Here is a 21,636-nt window from a genome sequence, read left to right on the forward strand (position 1 = left end):
AGAGGGACCCGCAGAGCCGAAAACCGCGCCTCAGCTGCTGCCCAACACATTCTGGTCTGAGAATCCCAAGCGGCGAAAATGGGGGCGCGAGGTCGGGAGGGGCCGCGCCGGGAGGAGCAAACAAAACACCAAACTACCAAGATGAAAAAAAAAAAAAAGGAGCCGGGATTCCTACCTTCTCTCCCAAGCGCGCTAACATAGCGTTATTAACAATTTGAAATCCTAGCGGTAAAGTTCTCGACACTGGACAGGGCAGTCCCTTGGTGCAGAGTCCCCAGGGCGGCCGACGAGGAGACCGAGGAGGCCGCCGCTGCCGCGGCGGCCACGAGAGAGCGGGTGAGCGCGGCAGCCGGGCCCACGGCCGCCTGAACCGCGCAGCCGCCGCCGCCGCCGGCGGATCCGGGCGCGGGCGCGGACGGCGTCACCGGAGAGGGTGAGGGCGAGGCCTGCACGGCAACAGCGGCTTGCGCGGCGGCGGCGGCGGCGGCGGCCGGGCCCAGGCTGCCCCCGATGATGCTCTCGATGGAGAAGGGCGAGCGCGCCAGCGCCGAGGCGCCCGGGCCGCCTGCCTTGGCAGCCGAGGCCTGCAGGGGGGCGGGCAGGGCGGCGCCGAGCGGGTGCGGCCGGTAGCCGAAGGCGGTCCGGGCCAGCTCGGCGGCCGCGCCGTGCGGCGGCGGGGGCGGCGGGGGCGGCGGGGGCGAGTGCGGGTGGAAGGCGGCGGCGGCCGCGGCGGCCGCAAACAGGGCCGAGGGCGGCGCGTAGGGCGGCAACTGCAGGCCGTAGCCGCAGCCGTAAGGGCCGTAGCCGTAGGCGTGCGGGGGTGGCGGAGGCGCGGGAGGGAAGAGCGCGGCGGCGGCTGCCGGGTCGCCCACGCCCGCCGCGCCCCCTGCGCCGCGCAGCAGCAGCGACTCGGCGGCGGCGGCGGCGGCGTTGGGCGGGAGCAGCGGCTGCCTCTTGAAGCGCTTCCTCCGGCGCAGGAAGCTGCCGTTGTCGAACATGTCGGCGGACTCGGGGTCCAGCGTCCAGTAGTTGCCTTTGCCGGGGTTGCCGGGCTCGCGGGGAATCTTAACGAAGCAGTCGTTGAGCGAGAGGTTGTGGCGGATGCTGTTCTGCCAGGCGGGGAACTTCTCCCGGTAGTAGGGGAAGCGGCCGCTGATGAACTCGCAGATCTCGCTCAGCGTCAGCCGCTTCTTGGGGCTCTGCAGGATGGCCATGGTGATGAGCGCGATGTACGAGTAGGGCGGCTTCACCAGGGGGTTCTTGGCGCCGCCGCCCGCGCCCGCGCCGCCGCCGCCCCCCGCGCCGCCGCCCCCAGCCGCCCCGGCCCCAGACGCTGGGGCTGGGCCCGGGGGCGCCGGGGAGGCCCCTGACCGCGGGGCCAGCAGGATGTCATCGTCCTCCTCCTCCTCCTCCTCCAGGTCCTCTAGCTCGTCCTCCCCGGCGTAGGAGCGCCGCCGCCGCCGCTGCGCGGGGACCGCCAGGCGGGACACGCCACCGCTGCCCTCGTCGTCGTCCTCCTCTTCTTCGTCGTCTTCGTCCTCGCCCTCCCCTACCACGTCGATGTCTGTCTCCTCCGCGAGGCCGGAGGCATCGGACATCTCCGTGCTCAGGGTCATAGCTGTGGCGCGGCGGCGGCGAGGCGGCGCATAGGGGCGCCGGGCTCCGGGCTCCCGCCGCTCCCCAGCCTGGGTCCCGGGCGGCGGGCCCGGCACGGGGGCGCCACGCTGGGGGCGCCGCCGCTGCTCGAGCTGTGCCGGGGGCTACCCGGGGGCTGCCCGGCGGCTGCGGAGGCTCGCGCCGCGACTTTGTAACTCCTACGCTGCCGCCAGAGCCGCACGGTCTCTGCACTCCCTCGGCTCCGCGCTCACCGGTCCCAGGCGGGGGACTTGACCTTCCCCTTTCGGAGCGGCCCGCGCCCGGGTCAGTGAGGAGGGGGTGGCGAGACCCCGAGCGGGCCAGTCAGAGTGCCGGGCGCCCGGGAAGGTGCGGGACGGGTGAGAGTCTAGGGACCGAGCTCGGCGAGGCGAGGGCTGAGTCCAGGAGAGGGCGGACCTTTCCTCGGCTTATAGTAGGCCTGTCACATGGTGTGCACGTCAGAGCGCTACCGAGGGAAGGGAAAGAATGCCTAGGAAATCAGCCCTGCTCAGGAGAGAAAGTTTACCCGGAGGAGGGAGCAGCAACTGAGAAGATGGGGGGGGGGGGGGGGCCGAGGAGAGAGGACCCCACCACTCCTTGTCAAAGGGGTTGAGACCTGAATTACGCGCTGGCCCGCGGTGGTCTGGACCTAGGGCCGCTGCAGAGGTAGAATTCCCAGGCTCCTTCTCTCCAATTAGCCCTCAGCCCTAGCCTCAGAAGCACTCTCGTGACGCGACAGTTTGACCACTCGATGGCCTGTAGGAGCCGTCCAGCCCGGAAGTAACTCCCCTCCCCCAATCGTCCGAGGTGGTCCCTGGGGAATGGCTCTGAGATCTGTTGGGTTGTCCCGTCTCCCTCAGACGGGGCCAGCGGCTCCCCATCAAATCTGTTGAGAAACCCCCAGTTTAAGCACAATAATAATTGTTTACTGACCTTTTAACCTGTCCCCTTCGGTTCTTCTCCAGAGACGTTTGTTTTCTGCCATCTGTTAATAAAAATGTGGTTAGGCTGGCGTTTTAGTCACTTATCCGCAATTGAATGCCCTAGAAACTTGACAGCTAAACTAAGCCACTCTAATGAGAGGATCTGACAAATTTCATGGGAATAAAGAAAGTAATCATGGAATGCAGAAAAGAAATAGAAAATGTTAGTGAAAACCCAAATACACACACACAAAATGCACCTAGAAACAACTCAGAGAGTTCTTTCGTAATGGGTTAAGGGACTCTATAGTTCTTAGTAAGAGGAACATTCTAATCAACACTTCACAGTAATCTCAAAATGCTTAAGTAACTACAACATATACACATACCTCTACTCAGGCTTAATAATAGGAACTATATTAATTAAAACTTTCAAACCAGCTTTTAAAAATGTTTTTGGAAAATCTAAATATTTCCAATAGCTCCTACTGGTGGAAAGAAACGAAATAATATTGTAAAATAAGATTTGAGTTCTGTTCAGCCCAATTTTCCTTTTCAGGTAACAAGGTAGTAGAAATAACTCAAATATGCTATTTTAAGTATTCCTATCTTTGTCGTCAACTCAAATAATTGTGGCTAGTGTAAAAACCCTAATAGCTTGTGGAATTCACACTCACATAGCCATTCCTTTTGGATTTTTGCATTTCCCAAAAGGGTTCTATTTCAAAGTGGGGACCGGCCTCAAATTTTTAACTTTCTGATTAAAATGACCACTTAGCAAAAACTATCAAAAATCAATGGCTTTCTGTAGGAACAATCATCAGCTGCCTTTGTATACGTCTTTTTATCCACCAAGTTTTTCACGTTTTCAAACGTCTTACTCCCCTTATCAATCAGAGTCTCAAAAATAAACTGACCCCCCAACCTAAGAGTTCTTTTAAAATCGAGTTTTTGTTGCCGAGGACAACTACCCCCCAGTTACACTTACAAATGACCCATAAAGTCCATCACAGATCTCTGAAAGATCTATGAGAACGCCTAAAAGTTCTAAATAAATTATTTTTCATTGATTCTCGTCTGAAAAATGGCTGAACCATTTCATTATTGTAATGGGCTCAGCATTAACCTGAGCCAACATTAATCAGCACTATTAATCAGGCATTACATTGCTTTGTTGATCTAGCCAGGAGTCCTTACTAAGGAGTTCACTTTTACATTTGGAAGCTGAAGTTTTATAAGTACTCAGTCGATAGCTAAATAAACACCATGATTTTCACTAGACTGAGGACTGGTGTGTGGCGAAGTATTTGAAGATAAAACGGAGAGGAAGAATTTGTTCGCAGACCATTAGTTACTTTAGATGATCAGTTACAGCCGTCATTCCATCACCCTGAACTTGTCTGGCCAAGGAGGGCAAAGAGATTGACTTTGCGTTCCGTTTTTGTAACTTTGTCCAAAGCTCCCTCCCCAAAGGGTTCAAGGGGTCTTCCCTGGAAACGTTTGAAAAACGTGGCAAATTATCTTCTGGCCACTCAGGGGTAAGTGTTAGGATTTAGTGAAGGTCAGAGCGGAAGATCAACCCAGGAGGAGCGCTGCAGGGACAGTGTTCACAGAGATTTGGGTGAGCTTTTCTAAAGCCCCACATTGGGGCACGTCACTTGCTTTGTTTGCTTTAGTTAAGCTACACATCCGTATGCGACCTTTAGCTCCGCGCTCGCGAAATTTCCGGAGCGCGGAAACCCAAGTGTTTCATTTCCCGCGTGTCCCCCTCTTGCCCCCCTCGTGCCCCACCTCCGAGCCTCCCTCCCAAACGCGTTCCCAGTTCTCAGCCGCGGCTGGGAAATAGCCACCGCCACCCACTCAAGCCAGCACGCGGGATGAGAAACTATTCTGTGAGGCGGGCTGGGGACCACGCGGCGATCGCCCTCCCGTGTGCTCCGCTCGCGTGGACGCGGAAAGCGCCCGGCGCCTGCCTGGCCAGGTGGTGCCCACGTGGGGGAGGGCTGCCCCCTGGCGGCAGCGCGGCGCCCTGCTGGCCTCGGCTCAGGTCGGGATCCGGAGCCGGAGAGGCAAGTGTGGCGCGTGGACTCCCGGACTTCCCTCCCACTGGGCGTCCAGCAGCAGAGCTTTACGTTTCTTGAGGCCCTACTTCTTCTCTGGGACGACTGAGCAGGAGCAGAGGTCTCTCTTTGGACCGCAGGTTTCTCATGTTTTCCCTTGGACGGTTTGGGTGCTCCAGCAGCCCCCGGGGGGTTATCGGGATTGAGTAACCACAGAAATCGAGGAAGCGGCGGAACTCTCGGAAGGCGCCGCCTTGGCCCCTTGCATTCGGCCCCCTGATTGAGAGCTCCGTAAGATCCAGGGGCCTCCTTCGATGGGTGAAGGCTGGCAGAGACCTGGGAGATTAAACTCCCGGCTTGGGAACTTGGACGCCTCTCTTGGCCCCAGAGCGTCCCAGGAGTTTACCCATGAATGTGAATACCAACATGTTTCCAAACTCGGCGGGACACTTGGGGCTGCGTCCCTCCTCGAAGTCATCCCACAAGCCTGTGCTGAGATACTACTTTGTGCCTAGTGAGGTGCTCATAGTCTCTTGGGGAAACCAGGTAGATAATTGTTATGCCCAGTGATAAGTGCTTTCTGATTCCCCCACTCAAAACTGAGTGGTGCCTCGGGGTCCTTGCCTAGCCTCAGAACCATTCTTTCACCCTGCGCTGCCCTTCCTTGGGGCTATATGCATCTTCCCTTTTCGTAAACTCAAACGTCTAGAGGCCAAAGGGGGCTCCAGTCCTTGTTTTTTGTTTGCTTGTTTTTCAGTGTGTGTTAAAATACACATAGCACAAAATTTACCACTTTATTTTTACCTTTTAATTTTCTTCTTGTGAATAGGCTCAATTAGAGGCTTATATGTAATTAAGGTATGTATAACATGAATATACATACACACAAACATCATATCAGTAACATAATACAGTAGTAAAAATTTACCAAAGTGTACAGTTCAGAGACATTAAGTACATTCACATTGATGCAACAATCATATTATCCATATCCAGAACTTTTCCTTCATCCCAAATTGAAACTCTGTACCCATTAAACAATAATTCCATTCCTACCCCCACCCATCCCCCAGCCCCTGGCAACCATTACTTCACTTCCCATCTCTATGAATTTGACTATTCTGGCTACCTCATAAAAGTAGAATAATACAACATTTGTCCTTTGTGACTGGCTTATTTCACTTATAGTGTCTTCAAGGTTCATCCATATTATAGCATGTATCAGAACTTCATTCCTTTTTAAGGCTGAATAATATTCTTTTCTATATATAGACCACATTTTGTGTATCCATTCATCCACCAGTGGACATTGGGGGTGTTTGCTCTTTTTCTGTTCCTTTCTGAACTTCCATGCACCTAGCTCTTTGTAACACTCTGTATGCAGTAGGCACTCAATAAAGGTTGGTCATTTTCCTACACTTCTTTCACCCCAGAAATGCTCAAAGGAACCCCATTGTCCTTAAGAGAGCACACACATTAGTGAAGTCACAGCCATTGTTTTCCCGCACCCTTCTGGATTTGTAACCTCAACTTGCTCACAATTTTGAGACTTTCAGACTCACACTCTGCACGTTATCTTCAATTTTAAAAAGTAGGAGTTAAGACTCCACCAGAATTAGTTCCAAAATTGTGAACATTTTCCACACACACACACACATACACACACATAGCTTTATATCTCTTTTCTGCCTTACCTGTCCTAAATCCTTGGAGGTCTGAGATGACCTTAAAATATTTCTCTGGCTGTCCAGGTCCCTCCACTTCAGCATTCTCTAGTGGTTTAATATTCTGCCATGAGGGTTGGTTCACACATGCCACTGAGCTAATGTCAAGGTCACAACAAGCGGTGAAGTGGGTACCCCCATATGATGGCTGAGGAAACAGGCTTGCATAGTTGCTGTCGGGTGTTATAGAGGCCGCGAGGGCAGAGCGGAGCTTTCTGTCATCATGTCCCAGTTCCAGCAGCCACTCCCAACACAGGACTCCATGGGCCAGGCTCTTTCCACCCCCTAAATCTGCTTCTCTAGGGCCAGTTAAGTGGTCTGAAAATAAGTTCAAGGCAAGGTATTACTGGCTGAGAGTAGTTGGTACCTCTCCCAAGAGTAGGTACATTTTAACCTGGGAATTCTGTAGATAAAATGTCATAATCCAGTTTCAAATTGTGGGTCCTTAGACAGTGTAGTTGGGAGTTGAGTTTCTTTCATGAAGAAGATATTTTAGTGGCTTCTGGGTCTTACTAAGCAGTCTATGCTTGCGCAACAGCTCCTTAAACAAGCATTTCATGGCCTCTGAGCAGGATTCAGAAATCCTCAAGAATTCAGAATGTCAGCAAAGGTCTAAATCTGTGTTTTATAACAGCGAAATTATTTACACTGACTCAAGAATTTTCATTACCACAGTTAACCTGGACTCGCCCTCCTGCCCCAACACACACCAACACAGAGACTTATTTAGCTCTGATCTCAGTGGTCTGCAGTGGCGCATGTTTAAATTTTGTATCCCCAAATCAAAAGTTCAAAAAATAGGGTGCCTGGGTGGCTCAGTTGGTTAAGCATCTGCCTTCAACTCAGGTCATGATCCCGGGGTCCTGGGATCCAGCCCCTCATTGGGCTCCCTGCTCAGCGGGAAGCCTGCTTCTCCCTCTCCCACTCCCCCTGCTTGTGTTCCTGCTCTCGCTATCTCTCTCTGTCAAATAAATAAATAAAATCTTTTTTAAAAGTTCAAAAAAATGTATTTCTCAGGAATTTAACTGCAAAATACACACATCTCCCTTCCAAAGAGGACTCCTCCATTTAGAACCACCTTCAATACTCCATCTCAGGAGTATATGCTTGTAGTTCTGTAATCTTCTAGTGTTTACTTACATTGTTTAGTAAGTTAATTTCTTGGAAATAGGCTTATTATTTTTAATTCTAACACAAGAATTGAAAAAAATATTATTACCATATCTAGAAAGAGTGTATTTTTTTTTTTAAATTTGTAGTTCACCCACGGGCTGTCTGTGAAGAGAAATCTCTGCTTGGGAAGAATGGGGCTCTCTAAAGTGATTTTAGAGGTGCAGCTATCCAGACATATTGAAAATATAAAGGATCCTTTATAAGATCGTGAGAAAGCCTTGTCATTAATTGCAATTTTTTGTGTTTAAAATGTATACAGTGACCAAAAAAAGTATACAGTGACCAACCTTATCCATCCCACACACAAACACACACGTGTACACATTTATACTCTGTTGCTTGCTGTCCAGGCTTAAACCAAGACTGAACTATCACCCCTCTACTCTACATATGCAAACACAGCAAAACATCAAGATGTCCACCCTCAAGGGCAACCCTTCACCTGACACCACGATCTGGCACCAATCTGGTGGGGGCATCTGGGAGGTTAGTTGAAGTGGGATATAAACATCGGGCCCTGTGTGGAAGGCAGTCTCAGTATTTTCCACTAGAGGAATGTGTGAACAAATTGCTTTGCTAGAAAGCTTTGGTTGGCTAGCCTTCTAGAGCAGAAAAAACTGAGAATGGGCCTGAACCCAAAATTTACAGAAGAATAAATAAAAATGAGTGATTACTGGTAATAAAAGACATGCAAATTAGAAAAAGGTGAAATGCCACTTTCTTCTATCAAATTAGTAAAGTTTGTGAACATAATGGGTGTAATGGAAGGAACTCAATCATACACTTCCTGTGTAAGTGTAAAGTGATACAAAGCTTCTGGCAAACAGTTTGGCAATTGGATCTTAAGTGTCCATTCTCTTTGAATCAATCATTCTAGGATTGCATCCAAGAAAATAACCAGAAATGTGAAAAAAGATTTATGTACGAAAAAAATGTTGCAGTGATATTTTAAAGGGAAAAAATTGGAAACATTCTAAATGCACAAGAGTTAAACGTATTACTATATATCCCTAAAATGGAATCATTTGCAATCATTAAATATTAGGTCTGTGACTGGAAGTCCTAGCCATAGCAATCAGGTAAGAGAAAGAAATAAAAGGCATCCAAATTAATAAGGAAGAATTAAAATTTTCACTCTTTGCAGATAACATGATATTATATATAGAAAACCCTAAAGACTACCAAAAAACTACCAGAACTAATAAATTAATTCAGTGAAGTCACAGGATACAAAATTAATATACAGAAATCTGTTGCATCTGTATACACTAATAATGAAGCAGCAGAAAGAGAAAGTAAGGGGAAAAAAAAACCATTTACAATTGTTCCAAAAATAATAAAATACCTGGGAATAAACCTAACCAAGGAAGTGAAAGACCTATACTCCAAAACCCATAAAACACTGATGAAAGAAATTGGAGATGACACAAACAGAAAGCTATCCCATCCTCATGAATTAGAAGAACCGATATTGTTAAAATATCCATACCACCCAAAGCCATCTACAGATTTAATGCAATCCCTATAAAAATGCCAACATTTTTCACAGAAATAGGGCAAATAATACTAAAATTTGTATGGAACCACAGATGACTCTGAATAGCCAAAGCAATCTTGAAAAAGAAGAACAAAACTAGAAGTATCACAGTCCCAGGTTTCAAGATATACTACAAAGCTGTGGTAATCAAAACAATATGGTACTGGCACAAAAACAGACACACAGATCAACAGAACAGAATAGAGAACCCAGAATTAAACCCATCCTTATATGATTAATCAATCTAAGACAAAAGAGCCAAGAATATACAATAGGGAAGACATTCTCCATAACACATGGTGCTGGGAAAACTGAACAGCTACATGCAAAAGAATGAAACTAGACCACCTTCTTACACCATACACAGAATAAACTCAAAATGGATTAGAGACCATCAAATGTGAGACCTGAAACCATGAGACTCATAGAAGGAAACATGGGCAGTAATTTCTTTGACATCAGCCATAGACACATTTTTCTAGATATGTCTCCACAGGGAAAGGAAACAAAAGCAAAATTAAACTATTGAGACTACACAAAAATAAAAAGCTTTTGCACAGTGGGGGAAACCATCAATAAAACAAAAAAGCAACCTACTGAATGGGAGAAAACATTTGCAAATGATATATCCAATAAGAGGTTAATATTCAAAATATATAAAGAGCTCATACAACTCAACACCAAAACAAAACAAACGCAATCCGATTAAAAAATGGGCAGAGGACCTGAATATACATTTTCCCAGAGAAGACACAGAGATGGCCAACAGACACATGCAAAGATGGGGAACATCATTCATCATCCGGGAAATGCAAATCAAATCCAGAATGAAATATCACCTTACAACCTGCCAGGATGGCTAGAATAAAAAAGACAAGAAACAACAAGGATTGGTGAGAATGTGGAGAAAAAGGAACCCTTGTGCACTATTGGTGGGAAAACAAATTATTGCAGCCGCTGTGGAAAACAGTGTGGAAGTTCCTCAAAACATTAAAAATAGAAACACTATATTATCCAGTAATTCCACTACCAGGTATTTTTTCAAAGAAAATGAAGACTAAGATGCACCCCTATGTATATTGCAGCATTATTTACAATAGCCAAGATATGGAAGCAATCCACCTGTCCATCCATTAATGAATGGATGAAGAAGACATGGTATATATGTACAATGGAATATTATTCAACCATAAAAAAGAATGAAATCTTGCCATTTGTAACAACATGGACGGACTTAGAGTGCATAATGTTCAGTGAAATCAGTCAGTCAGAGAAAGATAAATACCGTATGATTTCTCTTATATGTAGAATTTAAGAAACAAAACAAATGAACAAAGAAGAAAAACCAAAAACCAGATTCAAAAATACAGAGAATAAACTGGTGGTTGCCAAAGGGGTAGTGGGTAGGAGAATGGTTGCAATAGATAAAGGGAATAAGAGTATACTTATCTTTTCTTTTTTTAATCCAGAATATTTTTACTGGGGGGTACCAGGCTGCCTCAGTTGGTAGAACATGTGACTCTCGATTTTGGGATTGTGAGTTCAAGCCCCACCTTCAGAATAGACTCAAAAATAAAATCTTTTAGGGGCGCCTGAGTGGCTCAGTTGGTTAAGCGTCTGCCTTCGGCTCAGGTCATGATCCCAGGGCTCTGGGATCGAGCCCCGCATTGGGCTCACTACACAGCGGGGGGCCTGCTTCTCCCTCTCCCTCTGCCTGCCACTCTATCTGTGCTCTCTCTCTCTCTGTCAAATAAATGAATAAAATCTTTTAAAAATAAATAAATAAATAAATAAAATAAAATAAAATAAAATCTTTTAAAAATGTGTTCATTGGGATGATTTCCTACTCCTCTTGATTCTGGGTGCTTGTAGCACTGCGTCTGTCTGAAGGAGCATCCTTTTCCTTCTGTAGACTGGCAACCAACACACAAAACTACTGTTTGTGCATGGCTAAAGACAGTGGTGATTTTATAGCATCCTGGGCATTTCACATCCATGCAATAGGAAGTGGGGCTACGCACCAGGTGCTTCTTCTTTGTGCTTCCCCTCCTTCTCTTCTGGGGATGGGTGGAGGAGGTCCTTGGAGAGGGGCATGATTTCATGGGGAGGATGCCACTGCACGAAAGGCCAAGTACACTTACCCTGATGAGCACTGAATAATGTGTAGAGTTGCTGAATCATTATATTATACACCTGAAACGAATATAGCACTGTGTATTAATTATACTTCAATAAAAACATTAGGTCTGTGAATTACTTTAATAACTTGAAAAAATCTTAAGACTAATGTAAATGAAAAATCCAGATAGAAAATTACACATAGTATTTTAACAATTTTTTAATATACTGTACATGTAAATAGCATGACTGGAAGGAAACACAGTAAAAAAGGTCAATTGGTTATTTCTGGGCAGTGGGACTGTGGGTGGTTTTTATTTTGTTATTTCTATTGTACTTTTCTGTTTTCCTAATTATTCACATGGTGCAATTTCCAAATTGCTAAGTTGTGACACCTGAGGAGCACAATTAGTGTAAAAGACTACAAACTAAACAGTTTATATCATCTGAAGCATAATTATTGGAACGGACACTGAGAATTTTAATTTTTTAAAAGATTTATTTATTTATCTGAGAGAGAAAGGGACTGATCTGGGGGAGGGGCAGAGGGAGAAGCAGGCTCCCCGCTGAGCAGGGAGCTCGACGTGGGGCTCGATCCCAGGACCCTGGGATCATGACCTGAGCTGAAGGCAGACGCTTAACCGACTGAGCCCCCCAGGTGCCCCGACACTAAGAATTTTAAATAAGCATGATAAATATATTAAGTAGAAACAGGAACTTATTAGTAAGATCAAGCAAGAAAAATAAATACTTTTCAAAAAAACCCAGGGGAAGCATTACGCATGGAGAATGCAATAGATGAAATAAAGGACAAGCAGATGGAATAAATAGCGGAATGGATACAGCTGAAGAATGGATTGAGTTTCAATATCAATTTGAGGGAGTCTCCCAAAAGCAGCTGGAAAAGGCAAAATTCTAGTTCGAGGAGTTTTATATATTGAGCAGCAGAGAGAACATAAGAAATAAGCAAAACAAGGGGCGCCTGGTGGCTCAGTCAGTTAACTCTTGATTTCAGGTCAGGTCATGATCTCAGGGTCCTGGTAGAGGCCCACATGGGGCTCCCCGCTCACTGGGGAATCTGCTTGTGTCTCTTGCCCTCTACCCCTCCCCCTGCATGCTCGCTCTCTCTCTCTCTCTCAAAAATAAATAAATATTTTAAAAATGAATACATTCGGGGCGCCTGGATGGCTCAGTCGGTTGGGCGGCTGCCTTTGGCTCTGGTCATGGTCCCAGGGTCCTGGGATCGAACCCCGTATCAGGCTCCCCGGTCGGCTCCCGGGGAGACTGCTTCTCCCTTTCCCTCTGCCTGCTGCTCTGCCTACTTGTGCTCTCTATCTCTCTGTCAAATAAATAAATAAATAATATCTTTAAAAAAAAATAAAAATGAATACATTAGTTAATTACTTCTATAGTATGCTAGAAGGTAACAGATGCCGTGGGGGGAAAATAGAAGAGGGGTAAAAGGTTTGGGAGTGATGGGTATAGTGTGGAAAGGGACAGGTAGTTTAGTTTTAAATAGTGAACGAAGACTGGAATAATGATACAGTTGGATATTTCGGGGAGGAGAATTCCAAGCAGAAGGAACAATTAGGGCAAAGGCCCTGAGGCAGGAACATGCTTAGTCAAATTTAAGGAGTGTCAAGTAGGCCAGAGCAGTCTCGTGGAGTAAGCACGGGGGAGAAAGGAACAAAGTCCTAGAATAGGAGATGAGGTCAAAGGGCTGTGGGATGGGAGGAGGTGATTGTGTAGGTGGCGTTATTAGGACTTGTGTTTTTACTCTGGATGAAACAAGGAGCTATTGCAAGGTGTTGAGCAGAGCAGTGACCTGTTGGAACTCACATCCTTAAATCCTGTAATGGGTTCCTCTTATTGCTATATTAAGAATATCCTGTATCGGGGCACCTGGGTGGTTCAGTCGGTTAAGTGTCTGCCTTCAGCACACATCATGATCTCAGCGTCCTGGGATCGAGCCCCAAGATTGTGTCTCCAGCTCTACCTCATTCTGTATTCTATGCCTTGTTGAGATCATCTACCCTCATAGCATTATCTGTTAATTATCCAAGTAATTTGAAAATTCCTATCTCCCTCCTCATTTTTTCATGCACTCCAGGGTCACGTCTGCCAGACATGTCTACCAAACTCTGGGCTAGGAACGCAAATGTTTTTTTCTGACTCTGGAACCCACTATTCCTTCTGTAAGCCTGATCACTTCTACATTAATCATCTTGCCATTTTGCCAGCGAGAACTGGGCAAGACGTCAGGTTACCATGTACTCCTTCCTCACTTCATAATGTCCAGTTTGCTGCCCAGTCCTTCTAGTCCTACCTGCTACACGGCCTGGCTCAAATGCCACATTCTCGGTGGAACCTTACCCAATCTCAGTATTTTAAAGTAGTTTCTCCTCAGAGCTTTACAGTTTTAGGCTTTACATTTATCTAGGTCAGTGATCCATTTTAAGTAAATGGCTTTATATGGCATGCAGGTAGAGGCTTTTTATTTTTTTACATATGTATATCCAATTGTCCCAGCACTGTTTGTTGACAGGGTAGTCACTGAATTTCCTTAGTATCTTTTGGTGAGAAGGTAAAATGGTACAACTATTTTGAAAAACAATTTGGCAGTATCTTAATATCTTCTAGCTATGTATCCAAGAGAAACAAAAGTATACGGCTATTCAAGGACTTGTATATGAATGTTCACAGCAGCTTTACCAGCAATAGCCAAAAACTGGAATGTCTATCAACAGGTAAATGAAAAAACAAACTGTGGCATATCTATACAGTGGAATACTACTCAGCAACAAAAAGGAATGAACTAAGGATACATGCAACAATGTGGATGCACCTCAAAATCATTATGGCAAGTGAAAGCAGCCAAAAATGAATATATTCTGTATGACTCCATGTATAGAAAATTGTAAAAAATGCCAACAAATATAGAGTGACATAAAGTGTATCAGTGGTTACCTAGAGATGGTGGGGAAATGGAAGTGGAGATTACACAGGGACACAACGAAAATTTGGGAGTGATGAATATGCTCACTATCTTGACTGTGGTGACAATTTCATAGATGTAGACAGGCCAAAATATGCCAAATTGTACCTTTTTTTCAAATTGTACCTTTTAAATTCATCTCTTCTGCATCTTCTGTTGCATCCATCATGTTCTGACTTGGGTGAGCTATAGGTGACCTCTATTAGAGGACATATAGTAGCTATCTTTGTATCCATATACAGTGTTTAACACGTTCCCTGGCATGCTGTGTTTAGCAAGGCTTTGCTGGTATGAAACAAATACAGATAAATCATGGCTCTGCTTTAAAAAAACCTGTAACTAGTTAGGTGGAAATATGACTATTTTAAAAAGGGTGTTAACTTTTCTTAGCTACATCTGTGAGTTTAATGTAGTTTTAATAAAAAAATTATCATGGCTTTTTAAAACATCATTCAGACTATATCACTGAAAAAATGAGTGAGAGTAACCAAGGAAGTTTTGGAAAAGAAGAGTGGTTGAGCATTGGAGATTATCTTACCTGGTATTACTAAGTAGCTGCAATAATCCAAATAACAGAGATCTCACATGAGAGTAAAGTGATGGTATAAACTACAATGTCCACAAACAAGCCACAAACTGTGAATATGGGCTTAGTATACAACTTAAATGTGGTACCATTTGAGGGAAAATAAAGGAATCATTCAGTAAATGGTATAGGACAGCTTGATTAACTTTTCTGGAGTGGGGTAAAAAAAAGTTAGACATTTAGCCCATATACCAAAGGAAATTCTAGGTAAATAAAACCGGTGGTTCTTTAGAAGTAGAGAAAGGAGGTCAAGGATATCTCACTTGGGGAGGGTTTTTCAAAATCCAAGTGCTCTCTCCTCCTCCCACATCCCCCAACTGCAATATTTTAGCTGAAAGTCAATGCAAATGTTGAAATCATTTTAAATGAAGGAAAATACAGTAGTTATTTATTGGATCATGGAATGAGCAAAGACTTTTGAGTATCAGAGAATGGAATGAATTGTAAGGAAAAAAGTGAACAGATTTTGCTACATAAAAATTGTGTACAAATATATAAGCAGAGGCAAAGGGAAAAAGACCAGATGGGGAAAATAAATGTAACAAATATGACCAGCAGAGAGTTAATAAAATTAAAAATTGTCCTACGAATTGATTTTTTTTAGAAGATAGAAAAACATTTGAAAACTCTTTCTTGTTTATAATTACTTTAACTGCTAGTAATTAAAGAAACTCAAATTAGGCAGATACTATTTTTCCCCCAAATGGGCAAAAAAATTACATAAGGCTGGCAAGGAATGAGGAAATGGGCACTCCCGAGGCTTACTCATGGTCTTGGAGGGCATTTGGCAAGATGCAATAGAATCCTCCAAATGTTTGTAGTATTGTTTGCCCTGTGATTCCACTTCTAGGGACCCATTCCAAAGAAATAATCATTTATGTAAAAAGTCCTTCCTCGGGGCGCCTGGCTGGCTCAGTCATTAAGCATCTGCCTTCGGCTCAGGTCATGATCCCAGGGTCCTGGGATCGGCGGGAAGCCAGCTTTTCCCTCTCCCACTCCCCCTGTTTGTGTTCCCTCTCTCGCTGTGTCTCTGTCAAATAAATAAATAAAATCTTAAAAAAAAAAAAAGTGCTTCCTCCAAACAATCCCTCCCTGGGAATGTGAGCTCTGTGAAGGCAGGGATTGTATCAGTTTTGTTTTAGCTGTATCCCAATGATACAACAGAGCCAGGCACAGAGAAAGCACCCCCAAAATGTTTGTTAAACAGACGTTTTCAATTTCTAAATATTTTAGGATGAAGTATTTTACATAGATGAAAAGATATATTTTGTTAAAATACAAAACACCTACGTATCTACTGCTTGATTTAAGAAAGAAAACATTACCAATATTAAGGGCGCCTGGCTGGCTCAGTCGGTAAAGCCTGCGACTCTGGATTGTGGGGTTGTGAGTTTCAGCCCCACGTTGGATGTAGAGTTTACTTAGAAATTTAAAAAAAAAAATTTTTTTTAAATATTACCAATATGGCTGAAGTCCCCTGTTACATGTATTAGTTTTTTTTTTTTTTTTAAGATTTTATTTATTTATTTGAGACAGAGAGAATGAGAGACAGTGAGCATGAGAGGGAGGAGGGTCAGAGGGAGAAGCAGACTCCCCGCCGAGCAGGGAGCCCGATGCGGGACTCGATCCCAGGACTCCAGGATCATGACCTGAGCCGAAGGCAGTCGCTTAACCAACTGAGCCACCCAGGCGCCCTACATGTATTAGTTATAAAATAAGAGAAAAATGACAAAAATACAAAGCAAGTTCACCATAACCTTCTCATCAGGCTAAAAATTCCATGCAGAATTTTCTCTTTTCTCTCATTTTTAAATAAAAAATTATAGTAAAATACACATAAACATAAAATTTACCATCCTAACCAATTTCAAGAGTACAATTCAGTGCCATTAAGTGCATTCACATCGTTGTGTCACCATCGCCACCAGCCACCCACAGAACTGTCTTGCAAAACTGAGACTCTGTACCCATTAAACAATACTTCCCATTCTCCCTCCCCCAGCGCCTGGTAACCATGTTCTACTGCCTCTATGTATTTGGCTACTCTAAATAGCTCATATTAAATGGAATTATACGATATTTGTCCTTTTGTGTCTGGCTTTTTTCACTCATCGTATCTTCAAGTTTCATCCATGTTGTAGGATGTGTCAGAATTTCCTTCCTTTTTAAGGCTGAATAATATCCCATTGTATGTATAGACTGCATTTTGCTTATCCACTCATCTGTGGATGGACACTTGGGTTGCTTCCACTTTTTGGCTATTGTGAATAATGCTGCTATGAATGTGGGTGTACAGATACATCTTTGAGTCTCTGCTTTCAACTCTTTGGGGAATATACTCTGAGGTGGAATTGCAGGATTATATGGTAAATCTGTGTTTAATTTTTAAAGGAACTGCTATATTGTGTTCCACAGTGGCTGCACCATTTTATATTCCCGCCAACAGTGCATGAGGGTTCCAATTTTTCCACATGATCGCCAACACTTGTTACTTTCTGTTTTGTTTTGTTTTTTCATAGTAGTCTTTCTAACAGGTTCGAGGTGGTTCCTTCTCACTTTTTTTTTTTTTTTAAAGATCTTATTTATTTATTTGACAGAGAAAGAGCAGGAGAACACAAGCAGGGGGAGCAGCAGCGGGAGAGGGAGAAGCAGACTCCCCACTGAGCAGGGAGCCTGATGCGGGACTCGATCCCAGGACCCCGGGATCATGACCTGAGCCCAAGGCAGTTGCTTAACCAACTGAGCCACTCAGGTGCCCCAGTTCCTTCTCATTTCTCAATAGCAGTAGTTAGCTGGGAATTCATCGCTCTTATCTCCTGCACAATGCCTCTCAGTGTGGACAAGCCTGTGCTTGAAAGAGAAACTATACTCAAGAAGGTAGGGACACTTGAGTGGCTCAGTTGCTTAAGCAGCTGCCTTTGGCTCAGGTCATGATCCCAGGGTCCTGGGATGGAGCCCTGAGTTGGGCTCCTTGCTCAGCAGGGAGTCTGCTTCTCCCTCTCCCTGCCCCTCCCCCTGCTTGTGCTCGCTCTCTCTGTCAAATAAATAAAATCTTAAAAAAAAAAGTTCTCAGGTAACAGAACCACAACCTCATGAGGTCTTTCCAGGGTAGTAAAAAATGGGCTTATAATGCATGCACAGGCACGTGCACACACACACACACACACACCATTGTACAGAACTTGTGACTTTCCACTTTTCTTTTTATCCAGGAGACTTCTTCAGCAAGCCAGTGGCCAGTACCGCTAGGGACAATATGCCTCCCAAGCAAGGCTGAAGTGTATGGATTAAAACGCTCCCAGCCCTTAGCAGGGCATGAAAGGACACAGGCAGGGACTTAAAAGGGCCACGAAACTTTGGGGAGTGATGGATTTGTTCCCTATCTTGATCATGGTGATAGTTATATACATATGTCCAGATTTATCAAGCTGTACACTTTAAATATGTGCATTGTATTAGATATCCACTATTCCTCAATAAAGCTGTTTGTTTGCTTTTTAATTCTCCCAATCCCTGACAAAATTTAGAATTGCTCAAAATGAATTCTATCCAAACTCAATGAAAGGCAAAGCAAAAATCTAAAAAGAAGAGCAAGCTAGGAAATAATTGGGGAGATTTACAACCTGCATTTTCCTGAGGTTTGATACCTTGAGCCTGGTGAACACAGCTCCTCAGCGCAGACTGGTCCATGTCTTCTTTCTGGACACTGATTATGAGGCATTCAGACACTTACCTTGTAGGCAGCACTGCCTAGTTTCATTGAGATTTCAGATGCTGCCACAATCTGCTTCCCAATTCGTTCTTCTGGAACAGCCAATACTTTCTGCCCCCTGACAGGTTGGCACTTCTGCTTTATTTTTTTCCTGGATTTTGTGCCCCAGATGAGGAAAGTATTGCCTTTGGGGGTTCCAAGATTCCCTCCCTGCTCCAGGAAAACTGCACTAACCTTGCTAGCAAACTCTTACTCATCTCAGAAGTTTTTCTGAAATTCCTACCCTCACCCCTAAGCCACTGTTGTCTGTCCTGTTCAGTTTGTCGGAAATCCATTCATTGGTGGTCCATTAAATTGACTTAAGGCAGGGTCACCTACTGTCCCTAACATCTGAGCCTAATGTCATGAAGAGCCAAGAGAAGTGGTGACCATCATTTAGAATCAAAGGTACCTGAAGGTTTCAATAAAAATACCAGCCATAGAAGGTAAAAATTAGTGAACAAAGATAATTTTAAAGCCATGTTACCAGGTACTATGTTTATCTCAAAACTCATTGGCTTAAAACGTTTTATCATGCTTGTAACCTCTATGAGTCAGAAATTCACAAGGGGCATAGTGGGATTGCTAGGTCTCTGCATTAAATATCCAGGGACTCAGAAAAATTTGAAGGCTGGGGTGACCTAGGGCTGGGAATATGTAGCATTTGGAAGTGCATTTATTTACATCTCTACTGGTTGATGCTAGCTGTCAGCTGGGATGGTCAGTTAGAACACCAACCTGTGACCTTTTCAATAGCCTGAGCTCATCATGGCATGGCTGGCCAGTCTCCCAAGAGAACCAATGGAAGCTTTATTGCCTTCTATTACCTAACCTAGGAAGTTACATAATATCATTTCCATAGTACTCACAAGTCTTCCAGATTCAAGGAGAGGGAACTGTGTTCCTTTGTTAGGGCTGCCATAACAAAGTACCACAGACTGGGTAGTTTATTTTATTTATTTTTTATTTATTTGACAGAGAGAGATACAGTGAGAGAGGGAACACAAGCAGGGGGAGTGGGAGAGGGAGAAGCAGGCTTCCCGCAGAGCGGGGACCCTGAGGCGGGGCTCGATCCCAGGACCCTGGGATCATGACCTGAGCCGAAGGCAGACGCTTAACGACTGAGCCACCAAGGACTCCCAGACTGGGTAGTTTAAACAACAGAAATTTATTGTCTCATAGTTCTGGAAGCTAGATGTCCACCAGGCATCAGCAGGGTTGGTTCTTTCTCAGGGTTGAGAGGGAAGGATCTGTTCTAGGCCTCTCTCCTTGGCTTGTAGATGGCCGTCTTCTTCCTGTGTTTCATCATATCACTATCCCTCTTTGTGAGCTTCTGTGCCCAAAGTTCCCCCCTTTTTTGACACAAGTTATACTGGATTAGGGCCGACCCTAATGACTTTAAATTGATGACCTCTGTAAGGACTCTATCTCCAAATATGGTCACATTTTGAGGTGCTAGAGATTAGGACCCCAACATTTGAATTTTGAGGGAGACATAATTTAATTCATAACAAGAACATAGACCCCCCAACTCTCAATGGGCAGAGTATCAAAGTCACCACATAGAAAGTGTGTGTGGGGGGGATATTACTGCTACCATCTCTGGAAAATATAATCTACTACATCATGGTATAAAATGTTTAATGATTAGACTCTACAATAGCTTATGTTATTCATTTCAGGTAAGTCAGCTCACCACATAATAAAACATATAATTTTGGTGGAAAACTATTTTCACACGTATCATATTTTTATGGTGGTCAGAGAGCTCAAATACTAAGTGTTGGTTCCAAACAAGACACCTGGAAACTCTATGGCTGACTTTTCCAAGATAATGAAAGGATGTGCTTCAAAAGCTGGTGCTTCCCAACAGAATTTCCAGCAAATTATTATTTCTGGCCCAAGGAGTTGCTCTACTTTAAGCTCCTTGGCTGATTTGCTTATTTGTAGTAGACACTCACTATTAGTGCTTGTAGTTCACCCTTGACCAATCTTGTCTTCACTCAGAGGAATTTGTGTCTATTAATTTTATTTTGTAGGCAAAGTAAATTTAAACGCTTATTTTTATCAAGTTTTAGGAAAAACATATTATTAAGTACCTGCTATAACAATAAATCTTATCACGTGCCTGGGTGGCTCAGTTGTTAAGCATCTGCCTTCGGCTCTGGTCATGATGTCAGGGTCCTGGGATCGAGCCCCGCATCGGGCTCCCTGCTCTGCGGGAGGCCTGCGTCTCCCTCTGCTACTCCCCCTGCTTGTGTTCCCTTTCTCGCTGTGTCTCTCTCTGTCAAATAAACAAAAAAATCTTAAAAAAAAAAATCTTATCATGCCTCATTTGTTGCTATTATTACTATTTGAGATTTGAGATGACTTACAGCACAAAAAATTAGGTGGGGCTCCTGCCAAACCCATATTGGCATTGGTAACATTCTTTTTTTTTTAAGATTTTTTCATTTTTAAGTAATCTCTACAACCAACATGAGGCTTGAACTCACAACCCGAGAACAAGAGTTGCATGCTCTACTGACTGATACAGCCAGGCGCCTCAGCAAGGGTAACACTCTTATTGGCCCAATGCACATCAGCAAATGTTCTCCGACAACAACCATTGAATAAGGATTGCACAAAGGCCAGTCTCAAAAACTTAAACATTCCTTTTAAAAGTGGGTAGACACCGGGGCACCTGGTTGGCTCAGTCAGTAAAGCATCTACCTTCGGCTCAGGTCAGGATCCCAGGATTCTGGGATTCAGCCCCACATCGGGCTCCCTGCTCAGTGGGGAGTCTGCTTCTCCCTCTCCCTCTGCCCCTCCCCCTGCCTATGCTCTGTCTCTCAAATAAATAAATAAAATCATAAAGAAGAAAAAAAGTGGGTAGACATTATTCCATAAGCCACTGGGTTAATCTCCAAATTGCTTTTCTAGTATTGTCCACTCTTGCCACTTTGCTTTACCTGGTCAGCCTCTCTCTTCCTGCCCACTTGGGCAGCACACATCACAGGGCCAACCCAGACCTACTGAATTAGAATCTCTCGAAGCTCCCCAGGTAATTCTGGTCATCAGCTAGGTCTGCCAACTACAGATCAGTGTGATCAAATTCAAGTTCCTTAAGCTTAGCCTAAAAAGTTGTCAGACCT

At 44.6% G+C, this 21,636-nt stretch overlaps 1 protein-coding gene across 1 annotated transcript; it reads right to left on the bottom strand.

The window, feature by feature from the left end:
• Positions 1–206: 206 nt before the first annotated feature.
• Positions 207–1,616, bottom strand: FOXD1 (forkhead box D1). Its single transcript, XM_021700229.2, has one exon. The coding sequence runs from the start codon at positions 1,614–1,616 to the stop codon at positions 207–209; it is 1,410 nt and encodes a 469-aa protein (XP_021555904.1).
• Between the last annotated feature and the right edge of the window lie 20,020 nt (positions 1,617–21,636).

Source organism: Neomonachus schauinslandi, chromosome 7 (genome assembly GCF_002201575.2).
Source record: "Neomonachus schauinslandi chromosome 7, ASM220157v2, whole genome shotgun sequence".
NCBI lineage: Eukaryota > Metazoa > Chordata > Mammalia > Carnivora > Phocidae > Neomonachus > Neomonachus schauinslandi.